Below are 27,682 nucleotides of genomic sequence, written 5' to 3' on the forward strand. Positions count from 1 at the left end.
CCACAGTTTATATTGCCTAAAAACGAAGTTCAAATCTTCTATCTATCTTATCATATATATATATACATACATACATACATACACACATATGCGCATATATGTATACACACATATATCTATATATCTATATACCTATCTAACAAAACAAAAACTTAAAGAAAAACAAAAAACTTAAAAAGGCCAAGGTTTCCACTGCATCCTAGGCCATCTCCAGTTGTCCTGATATATCTGGCTACTAGGCCCAGATGACTCTGGAAGAGAAAGTGAAGCTGGTGACTTTGCATAGCCACCCCTCACTTAAATCCAATTCAACTACAAATCATGTCATCATCTTTCTGATGTCATGGTTCTCTTCCAGAACAAAGGACAAAGCATACACAACCACACAGCTCCAGGTACAAACACAAGGAGTTTTTAAATGTTCATGGTATGAAAAAACATTGTTTTTCTTTGCACATGTATACACCTTCAAATATGTAAATATATATTACAATAACATCACAAAGTTGTTCCTTTCTGCTCGACAATTTGACTGAATTATATGATTTCTTCCCATTTTATGATACTATGAGTTCTCTCATTAGGTTCTTCAAAATATTTTGAAATGAGGAAAAACAACAGTGCTGGGCTTTAAAAGGCTCCCTTACCTTCTTTGTGGCTATTATCCATAATAACTTGAGGCTCTGACAGGATGGTCATATGTTTGTTTCTCAGAATGATAAAGTTGCTCAAAGGATCCAAATCATCCTCATATTTTCTACTACGTTCAAAAGATGCATTATGACTTACTGATGAAGTGTATGATTCAATAGTTAATGCTTTGTAGTCTAGTGATTCATAAGTATCTTTCTTTTCTTCCTCTTTCACTATTATAGAAACTAGTTCTTCTGGTTTACTCTTTGTCTTTTCTTCTCTTGTTGGTTTTTCAACTGGAAAACAGGAATGTGGTACACTTTTTGAAGGACTCCTTTGAACACATGAGAAATTACTGTTTGTAGGTTTCTCCGTAGGAGGAGAGGTTTTGAGTTTAACAACAGTATTACTTTTTTGTTCAAGATACCCTGGAAATAAAAATAAATGCCCAATTATATACTTAACATGCCTTCCATAACTAAATATCCTGATGAGCTTAATTTACTGTGATAGTTTAACCAGTATAGTTTGACTATAATGTATGGCAACTTTATTTACTTTCAGCTTTGAAAACTTAGAATGTGTTCTTTTTGTAAGGTTTTCTAAAAGATAATGAAATCTTAACACAATGTACTCAATCAAATTCAAATTTTATTTTAAAAATACTTTTGTTATTCTAGAATAAATTGATAGTAAAAGATAATGATATTTCCAAAACCAATAAGTTAGAGTATTTCTGGACTTTTGCCCTGGTACAAAACAATGAGTTTTTATTGATTTCTAAACAAGCACATGTTATAGAAATACAAGATTCTGGATAAGTTTGAGATGTTCTTTACTGTAGCCATTGATCACAAGTCCATATATTAATCCAGAGTCAAATATTTCAGTACTCTAGTGGATCTGTAGTTTCTACTGCATTATAGATGACAACCTATACATGCCTGTCCACTCGTCCTCTACAACTCTCGTCCTCTTATAAGATTGCCAAAGGGGATCCTACTAGTGTCCCCTCTTCCACCCTACTAGTGTCCCCTCTTCCACCCTACTAGTGTCCCCTCTTCCACCCTACTAGCACAATGTGCTAGGGCCCTTTCTCACATTCTCTTTACAGTCCAAGGATCAGCAGAGCACATGAGCTGCCCTTGCTAATCTACTGCTCTTCTGTGACCAGCCCATTTTTTCTATCATATCCTGATGACTTTGATGACTGATTTCCACCCACCGGGCAGGCAAGTCATCCTAGAAGAAGGAGCAAAGTATACTGGGGTTGATAAGGGAGGGGTGTCAAGAGCCAGGTGAGTCATAAAACTACATCACCTTGATCCCCACCTCTCTAAGACCCCAAGAGCTAGAGAAAGCCGAGGACTCTGGCAACCAAGGGCCTTGAGAATGGCAATGCCACCCCCACCCCTAACACTGCCCGCCCTGCTTCTAGACTGGCCTCTAGACTAGCTATAATTGAGGGTGGCAAGCTCTGTGGAGAATGGAATGGATTCACCGTCTTTGCCACCAAAACTCAAGAGGTGATCAGCTATCATTAATAAGCAAAGAAGCCTGAGAACCTCTGGAAAGGAAGTATGGATACCCCCACTGACCAGGCTTCCCAAACAACTCCTGAAGGTACTATCCAGGGAATAAACCCTTACAGAGGTGTGAACAGAAAACTGCCTGTTTAGCAGTCCCAGCTACCGAAGACCCAGAAAAGAAAGTTCTTGCCTCAAATTCCTTGGCACTGTCAAATGAACATCAGAAACAGATGTTGTTCACATCAGTAGAAATAACATTAAAGATTATTCATTACCATTGGCTTTACTGCTGCAAAAACAGCAAAGGGGGCCTTTCTATCCCCTATATGTAGTGTTATCTCCCTCAACAGAATTGTCTTGTTTTAGTATTTGAATCACTAGTGTTTAGCACAGTATTTTGCACACAGTAATCACATAGTAAATGTTTTTTCATTCATTCCTTTGTTCCAACACTTATGTGTTTGTTTGTAATGAGCTACAGTATATTCACACCCACCATGTGCTATCTGGGTGATCAACTTCAATTTTTCAGTGATTGTAGTATTCCTTAACTCACAATAAATATAAAACATTGGTATTAAATATTGGAAAAACGTTAGCATTAAATAAAAAGTCAGATATATTTTAAAGAGAGGTCTATTTTGCTCTTAAAATATGCTTTCAAATAAAAAAAGTTAACTAAATTATAATGTAAAGAGAAAAATCAATTTTATTTAAAATAAGTTTTAGTGATAAATTTTATGTTTCTACTATAGTCATTTCTGGACACATTCCTGTCCCTTCCCTTGAAACATGGCTAGAAATCACATAGCTTGAAAAATGGACCTGTGGGTTTTTGTGTATTGCAAACTATACGATAATCTAAAAAGATCATATGATTATAGACTGCGGCAAGACAGGTAAAGTACTAGCATTAGGGAGGTACTACGCTCTGGTCACACTGAATATTGTGTTCGGTTCTAAGTGCCACATTTTAGGAAGGGCATTGATAAATTGGAGAGCATCTAAGGAGGGCAACCAGGACTTTGAAGGGTCTTAGGTTCATGACACATGATCAACTGTTGGACTTGGTAATGTTCAACCTGGAGAAGAAATGCCTTAGGTTCAGGAGTGTGTTGAAGCTAGCTTGTGGAAGAGATGACTGTTAGGTTTTCAATGTGAGTATTTATACCTTGGAAATCAGCAAATGCTACAAATCAAGGCTTGATTTATTATTTTGTTGACTGTCTAGGATTAATGATGGAGAAAATACTAATAATGCAGATTAAACTTAAAAGTATGTGTTTTTCCCTCAGAAAGCTAGTTGTTTACCATTTACCAGCACATACCTAGACATAATAATCTGTCTTAAAATATCTGAAGGGCTGCCAGGAAAAAAAAAGGACTCGATCTGCCCCAGGAGGCAGAAGTAGGGATAATGGGTGAGACAACAGCTGGGGCTTGTACGGTGCTTTAGAGTGTACGAGACACTTTACATGGGAGGTAGGCATTATTATCCTCATTCTACACATAAGGAAACTGTGTCTCAGAGAAGTTAAGTGATTTGTCTGTGGTTGCACAGATAGCAAGTATCAGAGGCAGAATCTAAACGAGGTCTTCTCTATTCTAAATCTATCACTTTATCCACCATGGAGTTGAAAACTGGCAAATTTAGGCTTGAGATGAAATAAAACTTCCTAACCATTAGTTATGCAAGAGAAATGGCCTGCATTAAGAGGTAGTGGGCTCCCCCAACTGCTGTTCTTCAAATAAGAGTTAAATGGTCACTGCTTGTAGAGACATTGGGAAGGGGATCCTTATTCAGGTATAAACTGGACTAGATGACCTTAAAACTTTGAGATTCTGTGACTCTGGCTAAAGAAGGGTAAAAAAAAATTATACTTTTTTTTTGAAAAAATGAAAAGTAGAATCTATAAACTATAGGCCAATGAGCTTGACTATTTCTAGTGAAACTCTTGAACATATTATTAGAAGGGACAATTAATAAAAATCTAGAAAAGGAGCAATGATTAAAAAACAGCATGGCTTCATCAAAAACAGGTTATCGATCAATCACTTACTAAACACTCACTAATATGGAAGGCTCTGGAGACACAAGTTTAACCTGTAGCTTAAAGCCCATTTGTGCAGGACTGTCATCATCGGTGAAGATTGATACTCAATGTTCCACACCCACATGAGAAGTGGAGTTGGTGAGAGCTTTGGAAAAGGGACATCTTGCTCTTCTGGCTTCCAACTCCGAGATAGAAGAAATGCAGTTTAAGATTCTCTTCAGGGACAGATCCTTGACAAGGGAAAAAGACTCTGGGAAGATGACATGTGGACTATTGGACACTTTCCCCCTTGGGTGAGAGCTGGGATTTTAGTCTTCCTCTCTGTGTCTGTCTCTGAGATCTCTATTTCTCTGTTGGTCTCAACTCCTACTCTCAATGAGCTTACATTCCAATGAGGTGATACAAGTACATGTACAAATATCTAAAAAAATTCAAACATATACAAAGTAGTTAAATATGAGATAGTTTGGGAAGAAGACATTAGCAGTTAAATGGATCAGGAAAGACTCATGCAGAAGATGGCGCTTAAGCTGCATATTAAAGAAGTGAAGTAGTGGGGCAGCTAGGTGGCTCAGTGAGTAGAATGCTGGTCCTGGAGTCAGGAGGACCTGAGTTCAAGTCTGGCCTCAGACACTTGACACACAATACTAGCTGTGTGACCTCGGGCAAGCCACTTAACCCCAATTGCCCTGTCTTCCCCCTTCAACAAAAAAAAAGAAGTGAGGTAGAAGCACAGAGGGAGTGCGTACCAAGAATTAGGGACAATTAGTGCAAAGTCTTGGAGATGGGACATGGAATGTTGTGTGTAAGGAACAGAGAGGTCAGTCTGGCTGGATCACAAGGTACAGGAGAGGCAATAATACACAATGAGGCCAGAAAGATAGGCTGGGACCAGATTGCACAGGGCTTTAAAAGTAAAACAAGAAAAGTTTCTATTTTATCCTAGAGGCAACAGGAAGCCACTGGGGTTGGATAGGTGATACATGTGGTCAGATCTGTGTTTAAAGAAAATGACTTTAGCAGCAATTTATAGGACTGACTGGAGTGGGGAAAGACTTGAGGCAAGAAGCTGCTGAAGGAGGCTGTTGAGATAACCTAGGTGAGAAGTGGTAAGGACCTCAATTAAGGCAGTAGTTGTGTAATTGTAGAAAAGGGGCTGGATCCAAGAGATACTGTGAAGGTAGAAATGGCAAGATTTGGTAATTTACTGGATATGTGGGGTAAAGGAGAGTGAGGACTTGAAGATCATATTAAACTTATGAATCTGGGAGACTGGAGGGACGGCTGGTGCCTTATATAGAAATAGGGAAATTTGGAAGAAGGCAAGGTTTAGGGAGAAAGATACTGAATTTAGTTTTAGATGTGCTCAGTTAAAGATGTTGCTTCCCCCATGTTCCTCAACATGCTGTGCCCTCCCTCCCCACCTCCCCAGCCAGGTTCTTGCATCATTCTGTAGGTATGTGTCCACCAATCAAGTTTCTTAGCTCACACTTAATTATCCATTTACTCTTTCCCTTCATAGCTGTCAATCAAATACAAATACCCCTTCATTATCTTACTCATCAACTAAGTGGATTAAGTGTTGTTGCAGATTTTTGATTTTATCAGTATAGGGAGATATCTAGGGAGGAAACTCTTTACCAGTGCAATCAGTAACTTTTTTTTTTTGTTTGGGTTTTTTTTTTTTTGGAGGGTGGAAGGCAGGGCAATTGGGGTTAAGTGACTTGCCCAAGGTCACACAGCTAGTAAATGTGTCAAGTATCTGAGGCTGGATTTGAACTCAGGTCCTCCTGACTCCAGGGCCGGTGCTCTACTCACTGAGCCACCTAGCTGCCCCCAATCAGTAATGTCTGCAAGGGGCTGAGAAGTTAGGTTATAAGTATGTGTCAGAGGTAGGACTTCAATCCAGACCTTCTTGAGGCCAAGGCTGGTTCTCTATTTATTACATCATGTTGGCTCTCTTGGATTAGGCAAAAACCAAACAATTACAAAAGCCCACTTCCTTGACTTTGTAGAAGTGTCATGGTGCAGTGGAAGAAGCGGTGCACTGGAAACCACAAGGTCTTAGTTCAATGTTTTTGTTCTGACCTCAGTGAGTCTCAGTTTCCTCATGTGCAAACAAAGATTATTAATGCTGAAGGTTATAGATGACAGCTAAGGGCCCCTCTATTTTATCCCGCTGTAGTAGACTGACTTTGGGATTCTGCCTCATCAATTGTTTTTAAAGTACACCTTCACCTCTTTAAACCTATTCACACTCTTCATTCTCTTACAGGATTCTCAACACTGCAGAATTGTTCTCTCAGAAGTGATGACCTGTGCTATACCAAGTTCAGTGACATGTTTTTAGTCATCGTGCTCCTCAGCCTTAGAGGAGCACCAGTACTGTTAACTACACCCGTTTGTCATGCTTTCACAGCCTGCTCTCTATGATCGTTACTTGTGCATGTCTTATCATCTCTGTTAGAATGTCAGTTCCATGAAGCAGTGACTGTTACATTTGTTTTGTTAAAAAATTCTAACACCTCACACAATAAATTGCAGATAGGTGGTTAGTTGCACTCTCAACAAGTGCCTATTGAATGAACAAATTACTAGTGACTAGTTTGATATGAACAGAAATAATTTTACTAAGTATTTGTTAATAGCAATCCTGTCACCAAAGGTGGAAAGAGTAGGAACTAAAGGAATCTCTAGAACGGAGACAGAAAAGTGGGTCCTTTCCAAATTTTAGGCAAAAACCTAGGAGTTGTGGAAGCATATTAAAAACCTCCTTTTAGGTTCAACTGAAAATATTAAGATTTACTTCAGGAAAGCTGTAGAACAAAAGCTAAGGGCTTTTCTTAGGGAAATGAATTAAGGGTGATGACCAAATTTAACTCCAGCATAGACGAGATCATTGCTTCTCACCTACTTGAAATCACGACCCACCTAAGGCGGCATTCTTTTTTTAATTTAAAATTAAAATACTGATCACAGGGAGAAAACCCTTTTTAATGCATGAAGAGAATGGTCCAGGAAAGAACTGAGTAGAGACTATTCTGGATTGTTAATCCCCAACTATATATTAACGCACTACGATCTTTTCCTGTTCAAGATTCCTATAAATGTTACCTCAAATTGTCTTGAGGTAGAGACATATCAGAGGGCATGGGGGAAATATGCCAGTTTAGGCATCTTTCTAAGCTGGAAATGGATTGGACATTACGTTAATGTTAGATAAAATTGTTTTTGGCAAAACTGTTCCTAAAAAGCAGAGTACAGTATTAATACATATTTTTTTGGCAAAGTGTTATAATGGCAAGCAAAATGGGACTTTTCACTGTTCTTCGTTTGAATGGGGCAGGTATGGTGGGATATTTTTTGTCTTGGAGTGTTTCTTAGCACTAAGACAATCCTGAGTCATTGAGTTGAATATGATGTGGTGCTGATGGTTGGAGCTTTCCCACACTGATTTCTCACCCTCTAAATGGTGAGCCTCAAGTGCCCCAGGACCCTGAGACAGGTATAGAAGATCTGAGGTTAGGGTTGGACTTTTAGGGGTACTCACTGAAAGAATGTGGGTGACCAGACTCTGGGCAAGCCATTGAGCCTGCCCCTCCCCCCAACTTTGTAACCCAGACAGATGTTGGTGCTTCTCTGGTAACTATGAATTGTCATTTGATCAGATGAGGTCTGTCTCTTGATGTTTGTAATTTCTGTCTGTATTTGCCTTGAAGTTCAGAGGGCTAATCTTTTCCCCTGAACTAAGTGAATGATACAAGTATGTTTAATTAAACTGAGATTGGTAACCCCTTAAAGTGGCTTTCCTTAGAAAAGCAGATCAAAGAACCCGTGCTAGCAGCCCTCTTGTTGTTGGTCTTGTGTTGTTCTTTCATGCCCACAACAGCTGCTAGCCACATTGTAGCTACAAGTGTATATTTGCCTTGGGGCAGGCAGGTGGCATGGTGGATAGAGCACCAGGCTTTTAAGTCAGGAAGACCTAAGTTTAAATCTCACCTCAGATTTACTAGTTGTGTGACCCTAGGCAAATCATTTAACCCCGTTTGCCTCATTTTCCTCATCTGTAAAATGAGCTGAAGGAAACGGCAAACCACTCCAGTACCTTTGCCCCAAATGGGGTCAAGAAGAGTAGGACATGACTGAACAACAAATATAAACTGTAATTGTAAATGTTTGCTTTAGTCAGTTACCAGTGTTGACTTGGCAACTATAAATTTCTAGCTCAGAGATTAACCTTCTAAGAAAGTTTTAAGATTGGCTACTTACACTCTAGCTGAAGTGGTTTCACTGGCAATATCTCCATGTGAGGGGGAAGCAGGTTGTGATCACACAAATCTGGAGTCAGATGTTCCAAGGTATCTGTCATTATCATGCTCAGTCCCTGTTGTTTCCACCATTCTTCTTTTAATGAGTCAAGCATAAGGATTTCTACCTCAAGAGAAAACATTCTTTTCAAATCTGTAATTGAATAGTGAATTATAGGCTCTTTGGTTTGTGGCACTGAAAAACAAACAGGCAGAAATAATTCATAACACAGTTGCAAAGAGAAGTTTAGGAAAAAAACATCATGGAAATATAGCTATATTGTCATGAAGCATTTTATACTTTAAAATGATTATGAAAATTTCAGTCATCTTTAACAATTTCCCCTAGAATAAACAAAACATTTAGAAATAGCTACATTTGTACTTTTAAAATGTTTGATTTAACTTAGAGAAAATAAAATGAAAAAAAACCCAGAAAATATTTTTAAGTGCAAAATTTCCAACTTACTAAGGAGTAAAATCATAAAACTGATTAGATGTCCAAAAGGAACATAAGAGATGTGGGGGTGGGGTATGGTGGTCAAGTAACAAATAACAAATAAGTATTTCCCATCTTTTGGGAAGATTGGCACACTGCTATTTTCATTTAACAAAGACCAAACCACCCTAATGCTAGTAGAAGAAACCAAAATTTATTTTGCTTATATATTCTGACACTGAATTACAACGTGGAAGAATTTGCAAAAATTATACTTAAGTGATAAAATACAATTCTTTCTAAAACTAAAGAGAGGTATTTCATAACGAATTTCATCTTGCATAGGCTATCTCAAAAAAGAGTTATTTGGCATTAACAAGCGCAAATAATTATAGTTTTTAAAATGTACTTATTTTTAAAAATTAATACTAAAGTTTTAACTTCTGTCGAGAGGGATAAACAAATATAAAACAGCTAAGAAAAGAAATACTAAAAAAGATTGCAGATGATTTTATATACATTTGTAAACTTTTATCAGTTGTGAATTCAATTCAACAAAGCCTTATTAGGTGCCTGCTATGAATATTCAAAGACATAAATGAAAGCGCTACTGCCCTGAAAATCCTAACCTTCTATGGGGTGACACAACATGTACACGATTAAGTAAGCTCAAAGTATATACAGAGTAATTTCAAGAGAAACAGTGTCAATGATGGCTAAAAAAAAAAAGTCCTGGGGAGGGAGGTGAAAAGAAGGGAAGGAAGAACAAGATTCTAGCAAGCAGAAGTGGGGACAGAGTACATTCCAGATATGGGAGACCATTTTGTCAGTGAGTCAAGAGTCATTATTAAGCATCTACTGTGTGCTAGGCACTGTGCTAAGTGCTGAGGTTACAAAAAGAACCCCAAAATAAAACTGCCCCCACATTCGAGGAGCTCACAATCAAATTGGGGAGGGAGGAGACAAGAAACAAGCTATATGCAGGATAAGACATAATCAACAGAAGGGAAAAGCACTAGAGTTAAGAGGGGTTGGAGATGGCTTCCTGTAAAAGATGGAACCCAAGCTGGGACGTGAATGAAGCCAGGAGGCAGAGATAAGGAGAGAGAACTCCAGGAATAGGAGACAGCCAGAGAGAATGCCCAGAGCTGAGAGACGGAGTGCTTCGTAACACTGGATCAAAGAACGTATGATGTAAGAGGATTAGAAAGGTAAGTGAGGTCTGGGTTATAAAGAGCCTGGAGGTAATAAGGAGCCAATAAAGCTTATTGTGTAGGAGGGTGGGGTGATATGGTCAGAGGGGAATGTAGGAATATTGCTCTGGCAGCTGAATGGAGGATAGACTACAGGGGGGAGAGACTTGTGGCAGGCATACCCACAGCAAGTTTGCTTGTGAAGGAATGGAGGCAAGGAAATGAATTGTGCACAGGGAACAGCTAGCAGGCAAGTTTGCCTGGAATAAGGTATATAAGAAGGGAAATAATATAAGAATTTAGCATAGTGGTAATCAAAATGGTTCTGTTAGGCACTAGAGATACATAAATTTAAAGTGAGACAGTCCCTCCCCTCAAGGAATCACAGAATTTGAGAGTTGGAAGGGCCTTCAAAGGCCATCTAGTCCAACCCATACACCCAAAGCATCCCCACTCTAACATTTTCAGATGGTTGTCTAAACTCTCCCTGAAGACTTTCAAGGAAGGGAAGGGGAAACCCACTATTTCTTGAGGGAGTCCATGCCACTTTTAGACAGCTCCAACTGTTAAGAAGGTTTTCCTGACATAAAAGCTTAAATTTAACTTTTTGCACCCTCCTTCTCATTGCTTCTGGTTCTGCCCTCTGGGAACAAAAGGAAAGAGGTCTAGTCGCTCTCTCAAAAAAATATCCCTTCAAATACTTAAAGAGTCTCTATCACGTTTCCTCCCTACCCCTCGCTCCCTGAACCTTGACATGGGAGTAGGGCTCTCCACCATCCTGGTTTCCCTCTTTAGGACATTCTTCAACTTATCCATGTCCTTACCATGGCTCCCAAAATTGAACACACTACTTCAGACGAGGTCTGACAAGGGCAGAGGACAGCGGCACTATCACCCACCATTCCTGGAGACTATTCCCTTTTTAAATGTAGCCCAAGATTGCATCAGCTTTCTTAGCTGCCATATCACACTACGAATATATTGAGCTTGCTATGTACTCAAACTCCCAGATCTTTTTTAGAACAACTGTTGTCTATCCATGACTCTGTTGCTTTTGTACCTAAGTGCATGACTTTACATTTATCTCTACTGAATTTCATCTTAGTTTCAGCCTGACTTCTCTAGCTGAGCTGTCCCTAGTGATCTAGCCTGTCAAGATCTTTTTGGATCCTGACCCTGTCATCCAGTATGTTACCTACCCTTCCTGGGTTGGTGCCCTCTGTACAAAGGAGCATGCATTCTACTATGTGGACACATCATGCGCACAGACGTGTACATACAGGGTATACACAAAATGTGCATTGGTTGGAGGGAAATCCAGAAAAGCTGTTGGAAAGATGGGCCACCTGAGTTGAACAACACTGAAAGGATTTAGGGACTCCAAGAGGAGATGGTGGAGCTTTCCAGGCAAAGAAGTGGGAGATGGAATGTTGTGTACGTGGAACAGCAAGGCCAGTATGGCTGGTGCAGAGAGTACGGGAGGGGAAACAAAGTATTAATCAGCCTGGAAAGATAGGCTAAAGTCAGACTGAGAAGGCTTTAAAGTGCCGAATAGAGGAGTTTGTATTTTGTATTAAGGGCAACGTATGTATTAAGCCTCCTGAGCAGAGGACTGACATTGTCAAGACACTTGCTGTGGAAATATTATTGTGGTAGCCGTGTGGATGATGGACTGGAAGCAGGGAGATCTATTAGAAAGCTATTGATGTTATTTAGACAGTAGGTGAGGACAGTTTGACCTAGACTGGTTGTAGTATGAATAGACAGAAGGGGATAAATGGGAGAAATAGCAAGGAGATAGAATTGACAAGACTTGGCAAACGACTGGATATGGGAAGGTCAGAGAGCGGGAATCACAGAATCACAGACTTAGAGCGAGAAGGGACCGTAGAGGTCAAGTCTAATACCCTTATTTTAAAGGAAACTGAAGCTGAGAGAGATTAAGTAACTGGCCCAGGGTCACACAGCATTTGAACTCAGGTCTTTCTGTCTCCAAGCCCAGTCCTCTATCCACTGTGCAATCTTGAAGTTGACTCTTAAGTTGTGAACCTGGGGGCCTAGAAGAATGTTGATACTCTTGACGGAAATAGGAAAGTTACAGGGGGTTGGTTTGTAATTCCTTAGCTCCAAGGAGCCCAAGCTCGAGCCTCATTTTCTGCAGGAAGCCTTTTCTGGTATCCCAGCTGGTGCATCCCCTCTCAGATTCTTTCTATCTGTTGTGAATATCCTGAATGGATGTAGTCACATAACAACAGTAATCATTATTACAACATTTACATGTCCGTTGCTGCCACTGAGCACTTCATACTTATTATCTTATTTGCTCTTCACAACAACCCTGGGAGGGAGGGGCCATGATCATCCTCATTTTACAGATGAGGAAACTGAGATCCAAAGAGGCTGATAACTTGGCCAGGGTCACAGAGCAGGAACACAAAACTCTACTGTAGACCCACGGCTTTTCCCACTGTACTGAACTGATCAAAATACTACGACGGTAGAATTTCCACGCTCTAACAAAAAGCCCCATCATATAATGAGTGTCATTTCCATTACTGCAAAAATTCCCTTCTTTTTTATTCATGACTGGGAAAGTGTATTACTTTTCAGTTACACAGGTTATGTGCCTTTAAATATTTTTTAGCATAGTATACAAGTCTCTGAAGATGGCTTATCTAAATAAAATCAGTCTTACAGATTACTATATTATTATATATTTATATATTTTTGAAGCAAAAAAAAAGGAAGGAGCTCAAATTAACAAAAATTATCACAAAATGGATTTTTCTTATAATAATGACCTTACTACTAAATTTATTATTGTGACTCCAACATTTGCATGGCAGGTAAAAATTTTTTTAAAAATTGGATATTTTCAAATATTCAGATTATTTGACTTGCCATAAAATACTTGGATGTTAAACAGAAATTTCTTGTATTCCTTATGAGGCTCTAAGTTCCAAGGAGGCAGAGTCCATTTCATCTTTAGGGACAGCAAGTAGAGATACACCTCGGAAAGTGGACAATTCCTGATTTACCAATCTATGACCCCAAATGACCTGTATGTATGAAGTTCTGCTTTCACATTCATCCTACTACTTGATCCTGCTGGTCCCTCATCTTTAGCATTTACCCATATCCTCATCACTAAGGCTACTGATTCTAAGAGAAGTAAAATGATTTGAATAAAGGCAGCAAAGCTTGTCTCTTAGTCTTGTGTTTTTCATGTTGCCTTGCTTATATTATGGCTGAAATAGGCCTGCATGGGCTACCCTAAGAACCTAACAGTTACTTAATTTACAACATTTCAATGGGAAAAAATATGTGCCAAGTTCTTAACAACTGACTTCTAAATGAACTTTTGGAACATAACTCATTAGTGTGTTGGGAGCTATGTGTTATGTATAACCTTGTCAACAAAGCCCTTTTGGTACATTTTAAAGTATTTAGATGTATGCCCTAGACCTAGATTAATACTGTCATGTTTGTACTTTTCAATATCTAGATGCCCTTTCCTACAGTATCTGAGCACATGCAATAGGCATTCCTTACCTGCAAGTAAAAGAGAGTCCAGGGAACTTCGATGGGTGCATTTCTTCGTGTAATTTTCAGCTGGAGTAAAATTACTGAAAAATATTTATATCAAGAAGTTTAATTTTAGGACATCTAGAATTTTCTTCCTTTTTTTTGTATTACAAAAGTTTAGCTGAGAAAAAGTAGACTTTCTGAGCCCCTTTTTAATTTCGGAAAAATGAGAATACTAATCCCATTTTATAAGTGTAAAGACCGACCTAAAAAGGACATTTTTGAACTCAGACAGCCAATACACTGACAAGAAGTTTCTACCCCTCAGTTGTCTTCATGAGTGATGCTGTCAAGACACAGCACTTGTGGCACACTCTACTATCATTTTTAGCATATCAATTTAGCTTAACTTTAGGCACTGCTAGTTGAACTAAAAGTTCAGAGACTGGCTCAGATGTGATTCCACTCAATCTGATTGATGCTAGTGTAGTTTAATCATCAACAGCTGAACTCCTTAGCTTCAGCTCAAAGCCAGGGCCAGATATGGTTCCAGGATTGGAAGATGTTAGAATATTTAATTTTCCCATGTAATACAGAAAATCTGGACATTTTGTGGCAAAAGTAGGCAATCAAGTTTCTTCATTAAAGTTTTTTCTAATGCTGAATACCTGGAGATTCTGGATTGTAGAAGCAAAAAATTGCAGAAAGGAATAACAAAAAAGGAGGCAAACTTCTGCAGAGAAGCTGCTGTAGAGGACCTGTAGGTTCTCAAGCAAATATGGCAACTCTGCATGACATTTGTGAAAGCAATTCTAAAATGGATGTGCAGTTGAGTCACAGGCCAAAATATCTGCATGGTTTAAGAATCCATTGGTAGGGGAAGAAAAGTTTTCATATTCCATAGGGTAGGGATCATGTATTTGTATATCTCACTGTGATTGTCCTGGTGCTTCGCGCACAGTAAATAATAAATATTTGGTTTGTTGATTGATATTGGGGTATAGGGTATTTCATGAAAGAAGAAAGTAGCCTCAGATAATGTGTGGCATGGTAAATAAGTGCATCACACAATGAATCAATCAACAGGTATTTATCAAGAGTCAGGTACTGTTCCAGGAACTAAGGATACAAAGACAAAATGAAAGGCTGCTGTTCTCGAGGCTTACATTCTGTCAGAGGAAGCAACGTATGCACATAAGTATACAGGAAATAGAAAATAAATACATGCTAACTGTGGAGAAGAGGAACTAGAAGCTGGGATCGGGGATCAGGAAAATTTCATGTAGGAGCTCATCTACTTAGCTCTGGAAGATGTAGAGGTGAAAAGAGAGGGCCTGGGCAAAGGCACAGAGATGAGAGATGGTTTATCCCGTATGAGCAACCACAAGGTAGCCAGTTTGACTGAACCAAAGAGGATGTGGAGAACAATGTGGAAAAACAGGTTAGAGTCAAACTGTTAAAGGCTTTAAATGTCAAGTAGAAGAATTTGTTTGTGATCCTAAAAGCAACAGAAAGCAACTGGAGATTATTGGGCAGGGAAGCGAGTCATGGTCACACTTGTACTTTAAGAATGTCACTTTGGTAGTTGTGTGGAGGATGGACTGGAGTGGGGAAGAGTCTTAACATGGGGATCAATAACTATTATAATAGACAAGAGGTGATGAGGGCTTGACATAGGGTGATAGTTGTTCATATGGAAAAATGGGATGGATGTGAAGGATATTATCGAGGTAAAATTTGAGGGGCCAGGGAAGAAAGGGTGGAGGCAAGGAATTATTATCCTGTGCAAATCTTCAGAGCTGCTTCTCGGGGCATTTATATAGGTCGATTCTCTGTTAGGTCAGAGAATTGAGTTTATGTCCCTTAAGGCAAATCAGATCAGCATTATCAAATTGATGGTCCCAGTGTAGAATTGGAGAAACTGGAACTCTGAAAGGTTAAATGAGTTGTCCAGTGTTATACATCAGTAGCCTACCCATAACTGTTTTGATATTCTTTTTATTGGTTATTTCTGACTGTGCAAACAAATGGAGCTATCAATTTCAAAAGGAAAGTCAATTTAAAACATTTTCTTAGAGAATACTACTCTGGTTACAGAAGATTGGGGAAACACATATTTTTCCTTCCACGTAGGCTAAAAGAACCAGGCAGCTTTCTCTAGCCCCACAAAATATATTTATTAAAAATTAGCATTTTTGGAATAGAATTTTATCCCATTTTTACTTACATATTATAAACAGGAGAAAGTTGACATGTTTGAAGTCCGGTATGTATCGGATTTACCAGGGAATGTTGGGTTATTAGACGTGGAGGAGTTAAAGGCATTTCTAACTCACCTGAAAGACATGGACTGTGAAAAACTAAAACCAGGGAAAAAAAGTCACAATGTGAATGTGAAAATGAATGAATTAAATTATTAGTATGAATTTTCCATAGTAATTATTTTTATTCATATTATATTGGACAAAGGCAGTTTCACAAGCACCAATTGATAACTTGACCTAAAAGCTAGCATGAATTAAACATGAAATGAAACTAACAAAATATATAAAAAGGAAGCTCGTGCTGGAGCTAAAACAATTTTGAAGAAACTTTGGGGTTGAATTTCAGTGTGGCATACTGGAAAGAGGGCTGGACTTGGAGACAGGAAAGACAGCTTGAATTTCTCCATTACTTACTAAGGGACCACAGGCAAGCCACTTAACCTCTGTGAGCTTCAGTTTGTTCATCTCTAAAATGGATACTTCTGCTTATGTGTACCTAGCTTCATCAATCAAATGAAATGATAGGGACAAAAATTCCTTGTAAACCTGAAAGTACTATATAAATGTTAGCTATCACCATCATCATAACTGTCATATCTCAAAGTGGGGAAGGATTCAAAACAATGGGGAAGATTATGGACGGCAGGGACGGCAAAAAGATGACTGAGAAGACATCAGCAGCCACCTACCCACAGAACTACTTCATCATCTCTATAAAACTTTTTAAGAGCAGATTAAAGAAATCAGCAATAACAGACTTTTCTCCCTAAGAATTTGGCTATGAAAGGGAGAAAAGACACAGGGAAATAGTTTGAGGGGATAGTAAGTTAAGTGAGGTGTTTTTGTTTTTTTGTTTTAAAGGATGGAGGAGACCTGGGAATATTTACAAGCATTAGGGCGTTAGGCTGTAAATAAATTTATGCAAAGACATAGACTAGGATTGCAAGGGATGAGGTGACATGAATGGATTTGTGCTGACAGAAGTGCTCACATGTATAAGATTACATATACACATGAATATCTTTATTTTGCGCTCATCAATTACCAAGAAAGTGTAATTTTGCACTCCAATGCTTGGTACTGATAAATGTGGATGCTAGCCTACATATCACATGATATAGGTTAGAACAGGTTATGCAGAGCATCACAGAAATGCAGCTCCACATTCAAACTGTTGTTGTTGTTCAGTCATCTTCAGTTGTGTCTGACTCTTCATGACCCCATTTGGGGTTTTCTTGGCAGAGATACTGGAGCGGTTTGCCATTTCCTTCTCCAGCTCATTTTACAGATGAAGAACTGAGGCAAACAGGGTTAACTGATTTGCCCAGCATCACACAGCTAGTAAGTGTCTGAGGCCAGACTTGAACTTGGGAAGATGAGTTTCCCTGACTCCAGGCCCAGCACTCTATCCACTGTGCCACCTAATTGCCCCCAATAACAGCCTCATCCCAATACTAATGGTATGGAAGCTTCAATCTGCTCTATTTTTTCTGAACAGGACAAAGTTGACCCTCCGTAGGCTGCCTGGCCCCTTCTCTGGGGGCTCATCTTATTGGTGCCAGACTGAGCATGGACACATACCTCATTGGCTATTGCCCTATTATAGCTCAGAGTCCCCAAACTCAAGCGATCCACAAACCTCAGCATCGCCCAGTAACACAGATTACAGATATATACCACCACACCCAGTTTATATATTTTTTAAAAAATATTTTCACTATGATATTGATCTGTTACTGGTATTTAGCTAAAAAATTTTGCTGATTCTCTCAATTTTCCTTATTTTATTTTTCAATCTCTATGACTTTTCTCTCTCTATTCAGCCTCAATTTTGGTCAATTAGAGTGACTGGTGGTAAGGAAAAAAAAATGAAATAAGGGAATGACTTAAAATGAAACTAACTTGAAGACTAACCAAAGACTGAATATATGCAAATACACTGATGCTCTATTATTTCACAGGCTTAATGACCTTTGGAAAAAACTTAAGGAGATCATTGATTTATTCAGTAATTCTACCTTGTTCACTGCTTTCTAGTTCACATTGGTCTTGGATGGTATAAATCCTCTCTGTGGGGTAGTAATCTGTCATAGTTTCATCCTTATATTTGTTAGGGAGGGCTGAAAAAGAAAGGGATAAGCCGTACTAATCACAAAAGCATTGTTTCCTTGCTATAATTTTTAGTGATTCTTCTCCTTCCACCCCCCTACTCCCACCAACAGTCTTTAATTTTCTTTATATATAAAACAAACTATTCTGTCTTCCAGAAGTCAGGATTTATATTAATGTGAAGTTACATTGCTTTCATTAAAAAAGAGTTTGCCTTTAAAATTTTTTACTTTAATGGCAGTGTGATCTTCACAGGCAAAGATTCACACTCATTATTGTTGGTAGGATTAAAACAATGGTAAATATGAATTACCAAAATGTCAACCACTTACCCTTTATGAACAAAGCAAAAAGATATCTAGCACTCATTAATGTAGACAGTACCTGGAAGGCAGGGTGGTATATTGTAAAGAGTATTGGAAAAAGGATTAGATTTGCAGTCAGAAGACCTGAGTTCTAAATCTGATTCTTTCATTTATCACCTGTATGACCACAGGCAAATCATTTAACCTTTCTGAGCCTTGGTCTCCTTCTTTGTAAAATGAGAGTGTTGAACTAGATGACTTCTAAGTTTCCTTCCAGCTCTAAATCTATGATCCTAGGATTTATTGTAAGAGAAGGAAAAGGCATCTAGCAAAGTACCCCTTGCCCTGAATCTGGTTTGGTCTCTGATGCCTTCTACAGGTTTTTTGTGAAGGCCAGAACCACCTCAACAACTATAAATGTTTTTCAAGGTCATTGTGAAAGAAGGAGTAAGAAGAAAGATAACCATCAGCACTTGGGTTTGCTTTCACAAAATTATTGCCTTTGACTCTCACAACAGCATAAGGTAAGCAAGATGGTATATTAATGTATTTTTGCTCAATCTGAAGATCTTCCCATCCATTAACAGGCCCAGGTGACCTGCTTAAATCATATGGAAGCCTAAGTCACATGTGGTGGGAGGAGCTTGATGAATGGGTGGAGCAGGAAGGTTAGAGTAGAACTGAGAGAAGTGAGATCAGAGCAGTTAGAGTGGTGGGAGAGAGTGGAAGCAGGCAAGGAGGCAGCTAGGATTTTAAGTGTTTGTTTATGGGAAGGCCTGAGCTTGGGGAAGGCTTTGGGATGGAGCTGCTCTCTGCAGTGATAACGTGTATTAACTTCTCTGTTGCTATGATGGATTTGGTTTACTGGTGTTGGGATTTGGCTTTCTGGGGTCTAAATAAATGATTTGCTTCTGTCTTCTATATGGAGAGTCTGTTACATTTTGCGATTCAGATCCACGCTGGCATATTCATAGCAACAGCAACTGCTGTGAATACTGCCTTGGTGATACAGATGGATATTATTTATTTTCATTTTTTTCAGCTGAGGATACAGTTTTTGGGAAAGCCTTGGTAAAGTTTACTTAAACTGAACCTCAGTTCCTCACCTGTAGAGTGGAGATAATACCTGTAGTACTCACTTAACAGGATTTTTGTGAGGTTCCAATGAGATGACAATTACAACTGTATAGAGCACTTTAAAGTGTGCAAAGGACTGTGCATGTTATCTCATCGGAGCCATACATTCATCCTGTGAGGTAGCTGCTGTTGTTACTCCATCATACAGGTGAGAAAACCAAGACTCAAAGGTGTTTAGAGATAACATATGTAAACTTCTGTGTAAAATTTAAAGAACCATATAAATGTCAGCTAGTATTACTTCACCAAGGTCATATAGCTAGCTTCTAGTAGAGGCATGACTTGAACCCAGGGTTTGGGACGCCATCTCCAATGGCTGAATGCACTATACTGCCTCCTTCCAAACATTCTTTGTTGAACACCAAGTCCTAAACTGGTTTCTTGGTACACCTTCACTCCTATGGCCTCTAATCCATGTAGCAGGAACTGCTTACTATACCTATTAGTTCTCAGGTATTTGTACTTACTTTCTGGCTATAGTCAAAATCATATTTCTAAAGCAATGCTGCTCTAATTCATATATGCATTTTCAACTTTCAATTTTTCTCCAATTTGTAAAACAGCAACTTCTACCTTTAGGCAAAATAAAATTGGTATATTGAAAATATTTAAAATTTTGGTCTTTTGAGTTCCCCTAGTTTCAAGTGTTATTTCTGAAGGAAAACATTTTCGTTTCTATTAGCATGTAATTTTTAAACAAAGTTCGGTTTTTTCAAAGAGTGAATCAACTCTAACTTGATTCTGTTTTAGCGAACTTTTTTTTTATCTTGAGGGAAGCTAAATTATCAGGTACTCATGTGATGAAATTAGCTAAGGATTTTTTTTTTGTTATTGCTGGCCTAAGAGTATACTAAGGAAAACCCCATTCTTTTGGAGGTAATTACTTCATGTGTGAAAAAAAACAACTGTGTTTAACACAGGCATATTGACTCCTCCTAAGACTGAAAAGGAATATTAAGGCCTGTAAATATAGGTTCATTGGACTCGGTGAATGTTATAGAGTAGTACAACATATTAAGAACATCTATTCATGTGAAGAAATTCAGGAACGTAAATGTAAGGGTGGAACGTGGTAGGGAACATTTGAGTGAAGATCAAAGGAGAGAAAAACAGAAGTGGTAGTGTCATGAGATTATACTATAGACCACTTGGACAGAAGGAGGAATTAGATGAGGAATTCAGAAAACAGCACAAACCCACAAATCTACTGAGGCATGATATAGCAATGATAAGGGACTACAACTATCTAGGTATCTACTGGAGCACTCTCTCACTTTCCAACAAAATCAGAGCAGCTTTTAGCTTATTTATAATTTCATTTTAAGGTGCAAAAGGCTTCAAAAGGAATTGTTAGTCTATACATAATTCTGACCAACAAAGAGGAAATGGTTGGTGTAGTAAATGACAAAGTCTGAGGACAGTTGGTAGAGAAGAAGGCATAGTCTGACGTACACCAAAGATTACTAAGAAAGCAGATTTTAAAGGGCTCGGACAAATGGTAATTTGGATCCCCTGGCCTGGAGGATAATAGTACATGATGGTAAGAATAATGAACTCCTCAGCTGTTTTGTTCCTATTTTCTCTATCAGGAATGATACTTAGCCTGAGAAGGCACCAAGGTCAGGCAGGTATGAAGTAGTAGAACCAGTATTTGAAACCAAGCCCTCTGACTACAAATACAGAACTCTTTCTACTCTACCAAAGCATACTTAGCATGTTTCTGTGGCCAAAAAAATTCATCATTGATGACCAACCTTTTGGTGCTAAGCCTCCCTAAGCTATACTAGGCTTCTCTCAGAAGATAGCCAGGATTTGCCAAAACAAGCCATTCCATTGGGAAGACCCTCAATCATCTTCATGTCTGAAGCATGGGAATAGGAATTTACAGGAGAGAAGAGATTTTACATAGTACTAGCATACTGAATATACACACTTGGAGATTTAATTCGACTTTTTTCCTACTCTTTATAGGCCTTTGACAACAGGTTTTATAAAGCAATCATAATGAGTATGTGTATTTTGTTTTATTAATATTCCTTGAGATAATGTCTTTAGTGCCTATGTTGTAAAATAATACTTAACTCTTTTCTGTTATTTATAATATCCTATTTAACCTTCTATTTTGTCAGTGCCATGACCAAAATGCTAACAAATGTTAATGTTTAAAATCCACCAGGTTTGCTTCCAAGTTATTTTTGTATTATATCCCTGACAGGCTGATATGGTTCTATAGGGTGCAATAAACCACCTCTGGAAAAATAGAGGGGACATAAATCTTCCCTCTCTAGTATTTTCAGATGTCCTGCTTTAATAGGCTAATGTTTTTCCTGTGCCAATTTTGTAGTAGAATGGGAAACTAGTAGAGGCAGTCATAAGCGCTATTCCAGAAGAATACTGACAGGGAAATCAGATATGCTCATTCCTAGATAGTATATTCCACATGTCCCTAGTCACTGAGAGCTGGGCTGAATTAGATATAGATGAGGTCATCTATATCTATGGCATTCCCATGACAGACATAAATAACAGGTAGTTAGTTTTTTTTAATAAGAAACTGATTTTGAATATATGAACCACTCTAGCTTCTCCTCTTCCCCTCCTCCCCCAACACACCCACCCACCCACCCACCCACACCTCTTTGCTTGGCCATAATCAAGCCTAAAATGTAGATTCTGATAGTAAGAGAATCTTTGAAGTAGTATGTCCAGGAAGGTAACAGAGGGAAGGTTTCTGAAGCTCTGTGTCATTTTAAGATACATTAGGTATGTGTGTTTTTGAATGTGATAAAATCACAGTATGGCCAACTTCTAGTAAATCAATGTATTTAGACTTAATGAAATGGAGAGGAACAGATAATGCAAATTGATAGGATGATTCCAAATCATTTATATCTGTCATGGGAATGTCATATGTATAGATGACCTCATCTATATCTAATTCAGCCCAGTTATCAGTGACTAGGGACCTAACCTAAAGCCCACTCTGAAAATAAGCAATTCTGGAGCACTCTATCTAATCATAAAATCAGAGGTTCATAATCTGGGGTTCACAGACTCCTCTCAGTCCATGGATAGATTCTGGGGGTCCATTAACTTGAATGGGAAAAAATTATATTTTTATTTGCCCTAATCTCTAATTCAAGTTTAACATTTCTTCCAATTGTTTGAAAGTGTTTTTCTGGGAAGGGATGCATAGGATTCTCCAGATTGCCAAAGGGGTGCAATAACAAAAAAGGTTAAAAATCCCTGCATATGTGTATTCACAGAGTTGACTATATATTCTTTTATGATGGATGACTGGGAAAATATTGAATTGGCTAGAAGCATGTTTTTAAAAAGTTCTAAGTTTGACTTTTAAATGATAAATTATACCAAGAACCTACCACAGTTATCCACAGAAGTAACAATTAAAAGATGGTGAGAAATAACTTATCATAGAAATAAGTACTTTTGATAACTGGATATGAGTTCTATAGGGGACTTGATAAAATATGTGGGTTCACAGAAAATTTTAACATCAAATTGTCAACAGTTTTGTAATATAACATTAAAAATAATTCTCACCTCTTTCAAAGAGCTTTTCATTTTCAACTGTATGATTGATTATTGCTGGAGTCAATTTTAGGGACTTCTTAAGTTCTGAGGATGTTTGTATATCTGTTCTTTCTTGGAGGCTGGCAGGTTTCAATAATTCCCATTTAATTGGCAAAGTCAAGTGCTAAAAATTATAATGGTAATTCTTGGAGATAACTATATAATTTATGAGTTTAAATATTTACTATAAATATTTTTGAATATTGTTCAACATTTGAGAATTTAAAAAAAATAGTGTTTATAAAAATAAACATTCCCTCCAAGGTATGTGTATGTGGGGTCAGGCAGGACTAAAAATACTTTCAGAGACATACCTTATGTCTTTTGAAGCTTCCTCTAGCTTCTGTCCACATTACCAGGGTCAATTTACTTGAGCAGCTAAGTATTGGGGATGGGAGGAAGGAGGGCTTTTTAAATAGAGTTGGCACATCTAAGAAACTGAGATCTGGCTTCCACTCTATAGAATGGGTTCTATTCCCACTCCCAGGAGGCCAGCCTCCTCGGAAGATTCAAAACAGTATGTACACATAACTTGAAGCTGCTGGAAAAGGCACTAAATGAATGATTTTTTTACGCTAGAAATTTTCAGCTATATGTACACAATTAAGTCTTAAGTTCATTCTGACTATGTTGAAACTGAACAAGCCATAAATGAGATCGCTAAGAAAAAAATCCCCAACATCAAATGGGTTTACAAGTGAGTTCTACCAAACATTTAAGTAACAATTGACTCCAATACTATCTGAACCATTTGAAAAAATAGGCAAAGAAGGAATCCTACCAAATTCCTTTTGACACAAATATGATTTTGATACCTAAATCTGGGAGAGCAAAAACAGAAAAGAAAATTAAAGGCCAATTTCCCTAATAAATGTTGATGCAAAAATTTTAAACGAAATACTAGCCAGGAGATTTGGGCAGCTCGGTGATACAGTGAATAGAGTGCTGGACCTGAAATCAGGAGGACCTGAGCTCAAATCTGGACTCAGACACTTACTAGCTGTGTGACCCTGGGCAAGTGATTTTAACCCTGTTTGCCTCAGTTCTCCATCTGTAAAATGAGCTGAAGAAGGAAATGGCCAACCACTCCAGCATCTCTGCCAAGAAAACCCCAAATGGGTTCACAGAGAGTCGGACATGACTGTAAACAACTCAACAACAACAGCAGCAGCAAGGAGATTACATTAATATATCACAGAGATCATACACTATGACCAGGTAGGATTTATACCAGGAATGCAAGGCTGGTTCAACGTTAGGAACACTGTAAGTGTAACTGACCGTATCAATAACAAAATCATTGTATTAACAGATGCAGAAAAAGCTTTTCATAAAATGCAATACTATTTCTATTTAAAACACTAGAAAGCATAGGAATAAGTGGACTATTTTAATAAATCATCTTAAATTATAAATTATAATTTATTATATAATTTTATTATTATTATAGCATATAAAATATAATTTGTAAAATATATAAAATCTAATTTATAAATTATAATAATCTTAAATTATAAATTATCTTAAAATGATAATGTATCAAAAAGCTATTTCAAAAGAAATCACTATGCTGAAAACATGTTAAGCTGGAAATGCAAACACATTTTCACCTTTTAAAGTATTTTTGGTTTTGAATTGGGTGTAGTTTTTTAAAAAAGGCTCAAATGCAGTTAAAAACCCTGCTCCTTCAGCTCCTAGTATTCTTTGCAAACCAGTTTTAAGAGAAAACTTATTTTGTGCTTTCTTGAACTACAAGCAGCAAATGAGAGACTACTTTGTAAAAGATTAGCCTTTAATGTGGTAGTCTTCTCCTTGTCCCTCAAAGAGATGAGCCAATAGTAGTCCCAAAATTCTTTGGGAAACCATTGTTCATATGGCTTCCATTACATGAATAAATCTCTAATGTTCACTTTTTGTCCTTATCTTATACCCTCCAATTTTCTCCATGGCATTCCATTGGACAATAACAACTGACACTTACACAGCATTTTAAGAAGTCTAAAGTACTTTACACACATATTTCATTTGTTTCTCTTCACAGCTGTGAAGGGTAAATTTTTTTTAAATCAGCCTTGAGATTTTATTAGTATAGAGAGTTCCCAGTAATGGAACTCCTACCAACATAGAGCAGCCCCTGCTCTGCAATATAAGTCTTAGTTTCCAGGGATACCGAGAGGTTAAGTAACCTATTTAGGGTCACGCAGCACATCTCTGTCAGACAGAACATCAGGACCTTGTTGGTTCTGAGTCTGGCTTTCTAGCCATTATGCCTCTTATGAGGTAGATGCTACAGGGAGTGTTATCTTGATTTTGCAAACGAGGAAACTGGGGTTTTTGGATTTTAAGGGACTTGCCCAAAGTCACACACCCAGTAAAAAGTGGAGATGGGATGTGAGTCCAATTCTTGAATCTAGTTCTAGGGCTTTCTCCACTTATGCCATGTTGCTTCTTACTTAAAACCTCAAACATATAAAATTGGTCAAGATTAGGGGCACCACTGAATCCCTAGAATGATTCCTTCATAATTTCTCCATCATTATCAATGGCATAACTCTCCCACATTCAACTCATGGCCAAATATTTTTCAGTTTCACAATTACATATAACATGCTACAGACCACTAAAGTTTATAGAAATTTATTCCACCACTTTTATAAGAACATTATTAAATAAGAGTTATTAAAACATGATTAAGACCGAACTTTAAAAAAAACACTACTTTTTCATCTTCGGACAGCTCCTTAATCATATATAATTCTTCTTTCTCATGAACTTCCAAATGGCTTTGCAAAGGAGAATATTCCCTGAAAAGAAAAAGGTAAAAATTTTGATACCTCAAATAACATTTTAAATAGAAATATTAAGTCAATTCTTTGTTTTGATTACTGATGATTAACCCTGAGTTGCCCTGTTTTATGTATATATATGTGTGTGTGTGTATACACACACACACGCATATATACATATACACACATACATATGTGTGTATATATATCTATATTTGATTCACTGCCCATGTGAAGAATTCTCATGTCTCCAAACTGGTCCTTTAGGGGTCATGATAGGACAGCTTTGCTTTTCTGCAAATTTGCTTATGTGGAACATTATATTACTTGACAATATATAGTTGCTACATAATCTGAGGAAACGCAGGTCTTTTAAAGGGCCATACCCAAATTGTCTTCTCTCAAATACAACTCTTATAATACCAGATCTCCTAATATTTACGCACATTTCTTAAATTTAAGCAAAATAGGAGGAAATAGAGTAAAAATGAGTTTTGGACAATAATTTCTGTCTTATTCACATATAGACTTTCTGTTGACTTCAAGGAGCTGCCTAAATTCTAACAAGAGTTTTTTTTAAAACACTTTGAGGGGAGAACAAAATACTAAGCACTGTTATGTTTAGTGAGGATTCTAAATTCTTTTTTTGTGTTTTTTTTTTAATTCCTGGAGGGATATCTTGTGGTTACTCTGATGTGGGTTGGAAGTATTTCTTTAACTACAGTCTTCCCATAATGCCACCCAGTCAAAACTTTTTAAAGAAAATCTATTCTCTAACAATATTATGGTGATACAGATGCAGCTGAGCTGAAAAGATTTGCTTTTATATGCCTCATAAAAAGGTGTGACTTGTGTACTAAAATTTTTCTCATAATGAGTATTTTTGATTGTCAAAATATAAATATAGATTATTATTAAGGGACTGTTTTCAGTCACACAGAACCTTCAATATCTGTGATGAAATAATTATTTCACATTATGCGGACTTTAAAATATAGCATTATTTTTACCAAATGAACCACAAACTTACAATGGGATAAAACTGCCTAGAGAGCCTACATATTTTACATATGATGAATATTTTTGAATGAGTCTAAGGTCCTTTGAGGATTGCTCTGGTGTTGTCATGTCCTCTGTATGAAGACTACTTACAGCCTTCTAGGAGTTATAGGCATGGCAACGTCAACTACCTTAAGCCCAAGTATGGTATCTGGCTTTATCCAGGAACTATTTCAACTAAAATTAAATGCAGAATGGAAGTATCTTTATTTCACCTTAATTTTAGTTGAATCTCTGGAGTGATTTTGTACACTGGAAAGGCTATGGAAACATTGAATTGCAGTCAAACAAAACCTATAATAATTAAATTTGACTTAATGGCAAACAGGTGTTGAAACTGAGAACATGGAAAGAACATTTCCCCCTCTTAAATACATTTGCAATACCAGTAACCAGTGATTAAGTACCTGAAATGATCAGCTTCTATGAAGATCTGTTGTTCTTTGAAATCTAAACAAGGATCTTTTAATAAAAACACTTTCAGTCTACTCAAGAGAGTATACAAAGTAGGGAGTTGCTTTTTATACTCCGCCAAACTATCTACAAAAATTATGTCATCATCAATATACAAATCTGAAAAGAAATAAGAAGCAAAATAAGAAATCAGAAAGGGTCTTCTGGCTAGGTGAGACCCCGATATTTGGGGGAGTTATGCTTATATAGAGGTTTCAGAATGGTGATGTAGTTTTAAAGATTTTTATGGAGGTTAAAAGATTAGGGACAGGATGAGGAAGATGGATGACACAAG

General features: G+C 37.6%; 1 protein-coding gene across 1 annotated transcript in view; it reads right to left on the minus strand.

Annotated features, from left to right (window-relative positions):
- Positions 1 to 27,682, minus strand: part of SHOC1 (shortage in chiasmata 1) — a 93,006-nt gene that overhangs the window by 53,297 nt on the left and 12,027 nt on the right. The window contains exons 3-10 of the mRNA XM_036749339.1: positions 27,342 to 27,507; positions 25,809 to 25,893; positions 23,060 to 23,213; positions 17,963 to 18,064; positions 15,908 to 16,016; positions 13,708 to 13,781; positions 8,486 to 8,719; positions 648 to 929 (exon numbers count right to left, since the gene is read on the minus strand). Of these exons, the coding sequence (XP_036605234.1) occupies positions 648 to 929; positions 8,486 to 8,719; positions 13,708 to 13,781; positions 15,908 to 16,016; positions 17,963 to 18,064; positions 23,060 to 23,213; positions 25,809 to 25,893; positions 27,342 to 27,507 (1,206 nt within the window). The remainder of the gene's footprint in view (positions 1 to 647; positions 930 to 8,485; positions 8,720 to 13,707; positions 13,782 to 15,907; positions 16,017 to 17,962; positions 18,065 to 23,059; positions 23,214 to 25,808; positions 25,894 to 27,341; positions 27,508 to 27,682) is intronic.

Source organism: Trichosurus vulpecula, chromosome 1 (genome assembly GCF_011100635.1).
Source record: "Trichosurus vulpecula isolate mTriVul1 chromosome 1, mTriVul1.pri, whole genome shotgun sequence".
Taxonomy (NCBI): domain Eukaryota; kingdom Metazoa; phylum Chordata; class Mammalia; order Diprotodontia; family Phalangeridae; genus Trichosurus; species Trichosurus vulpecula.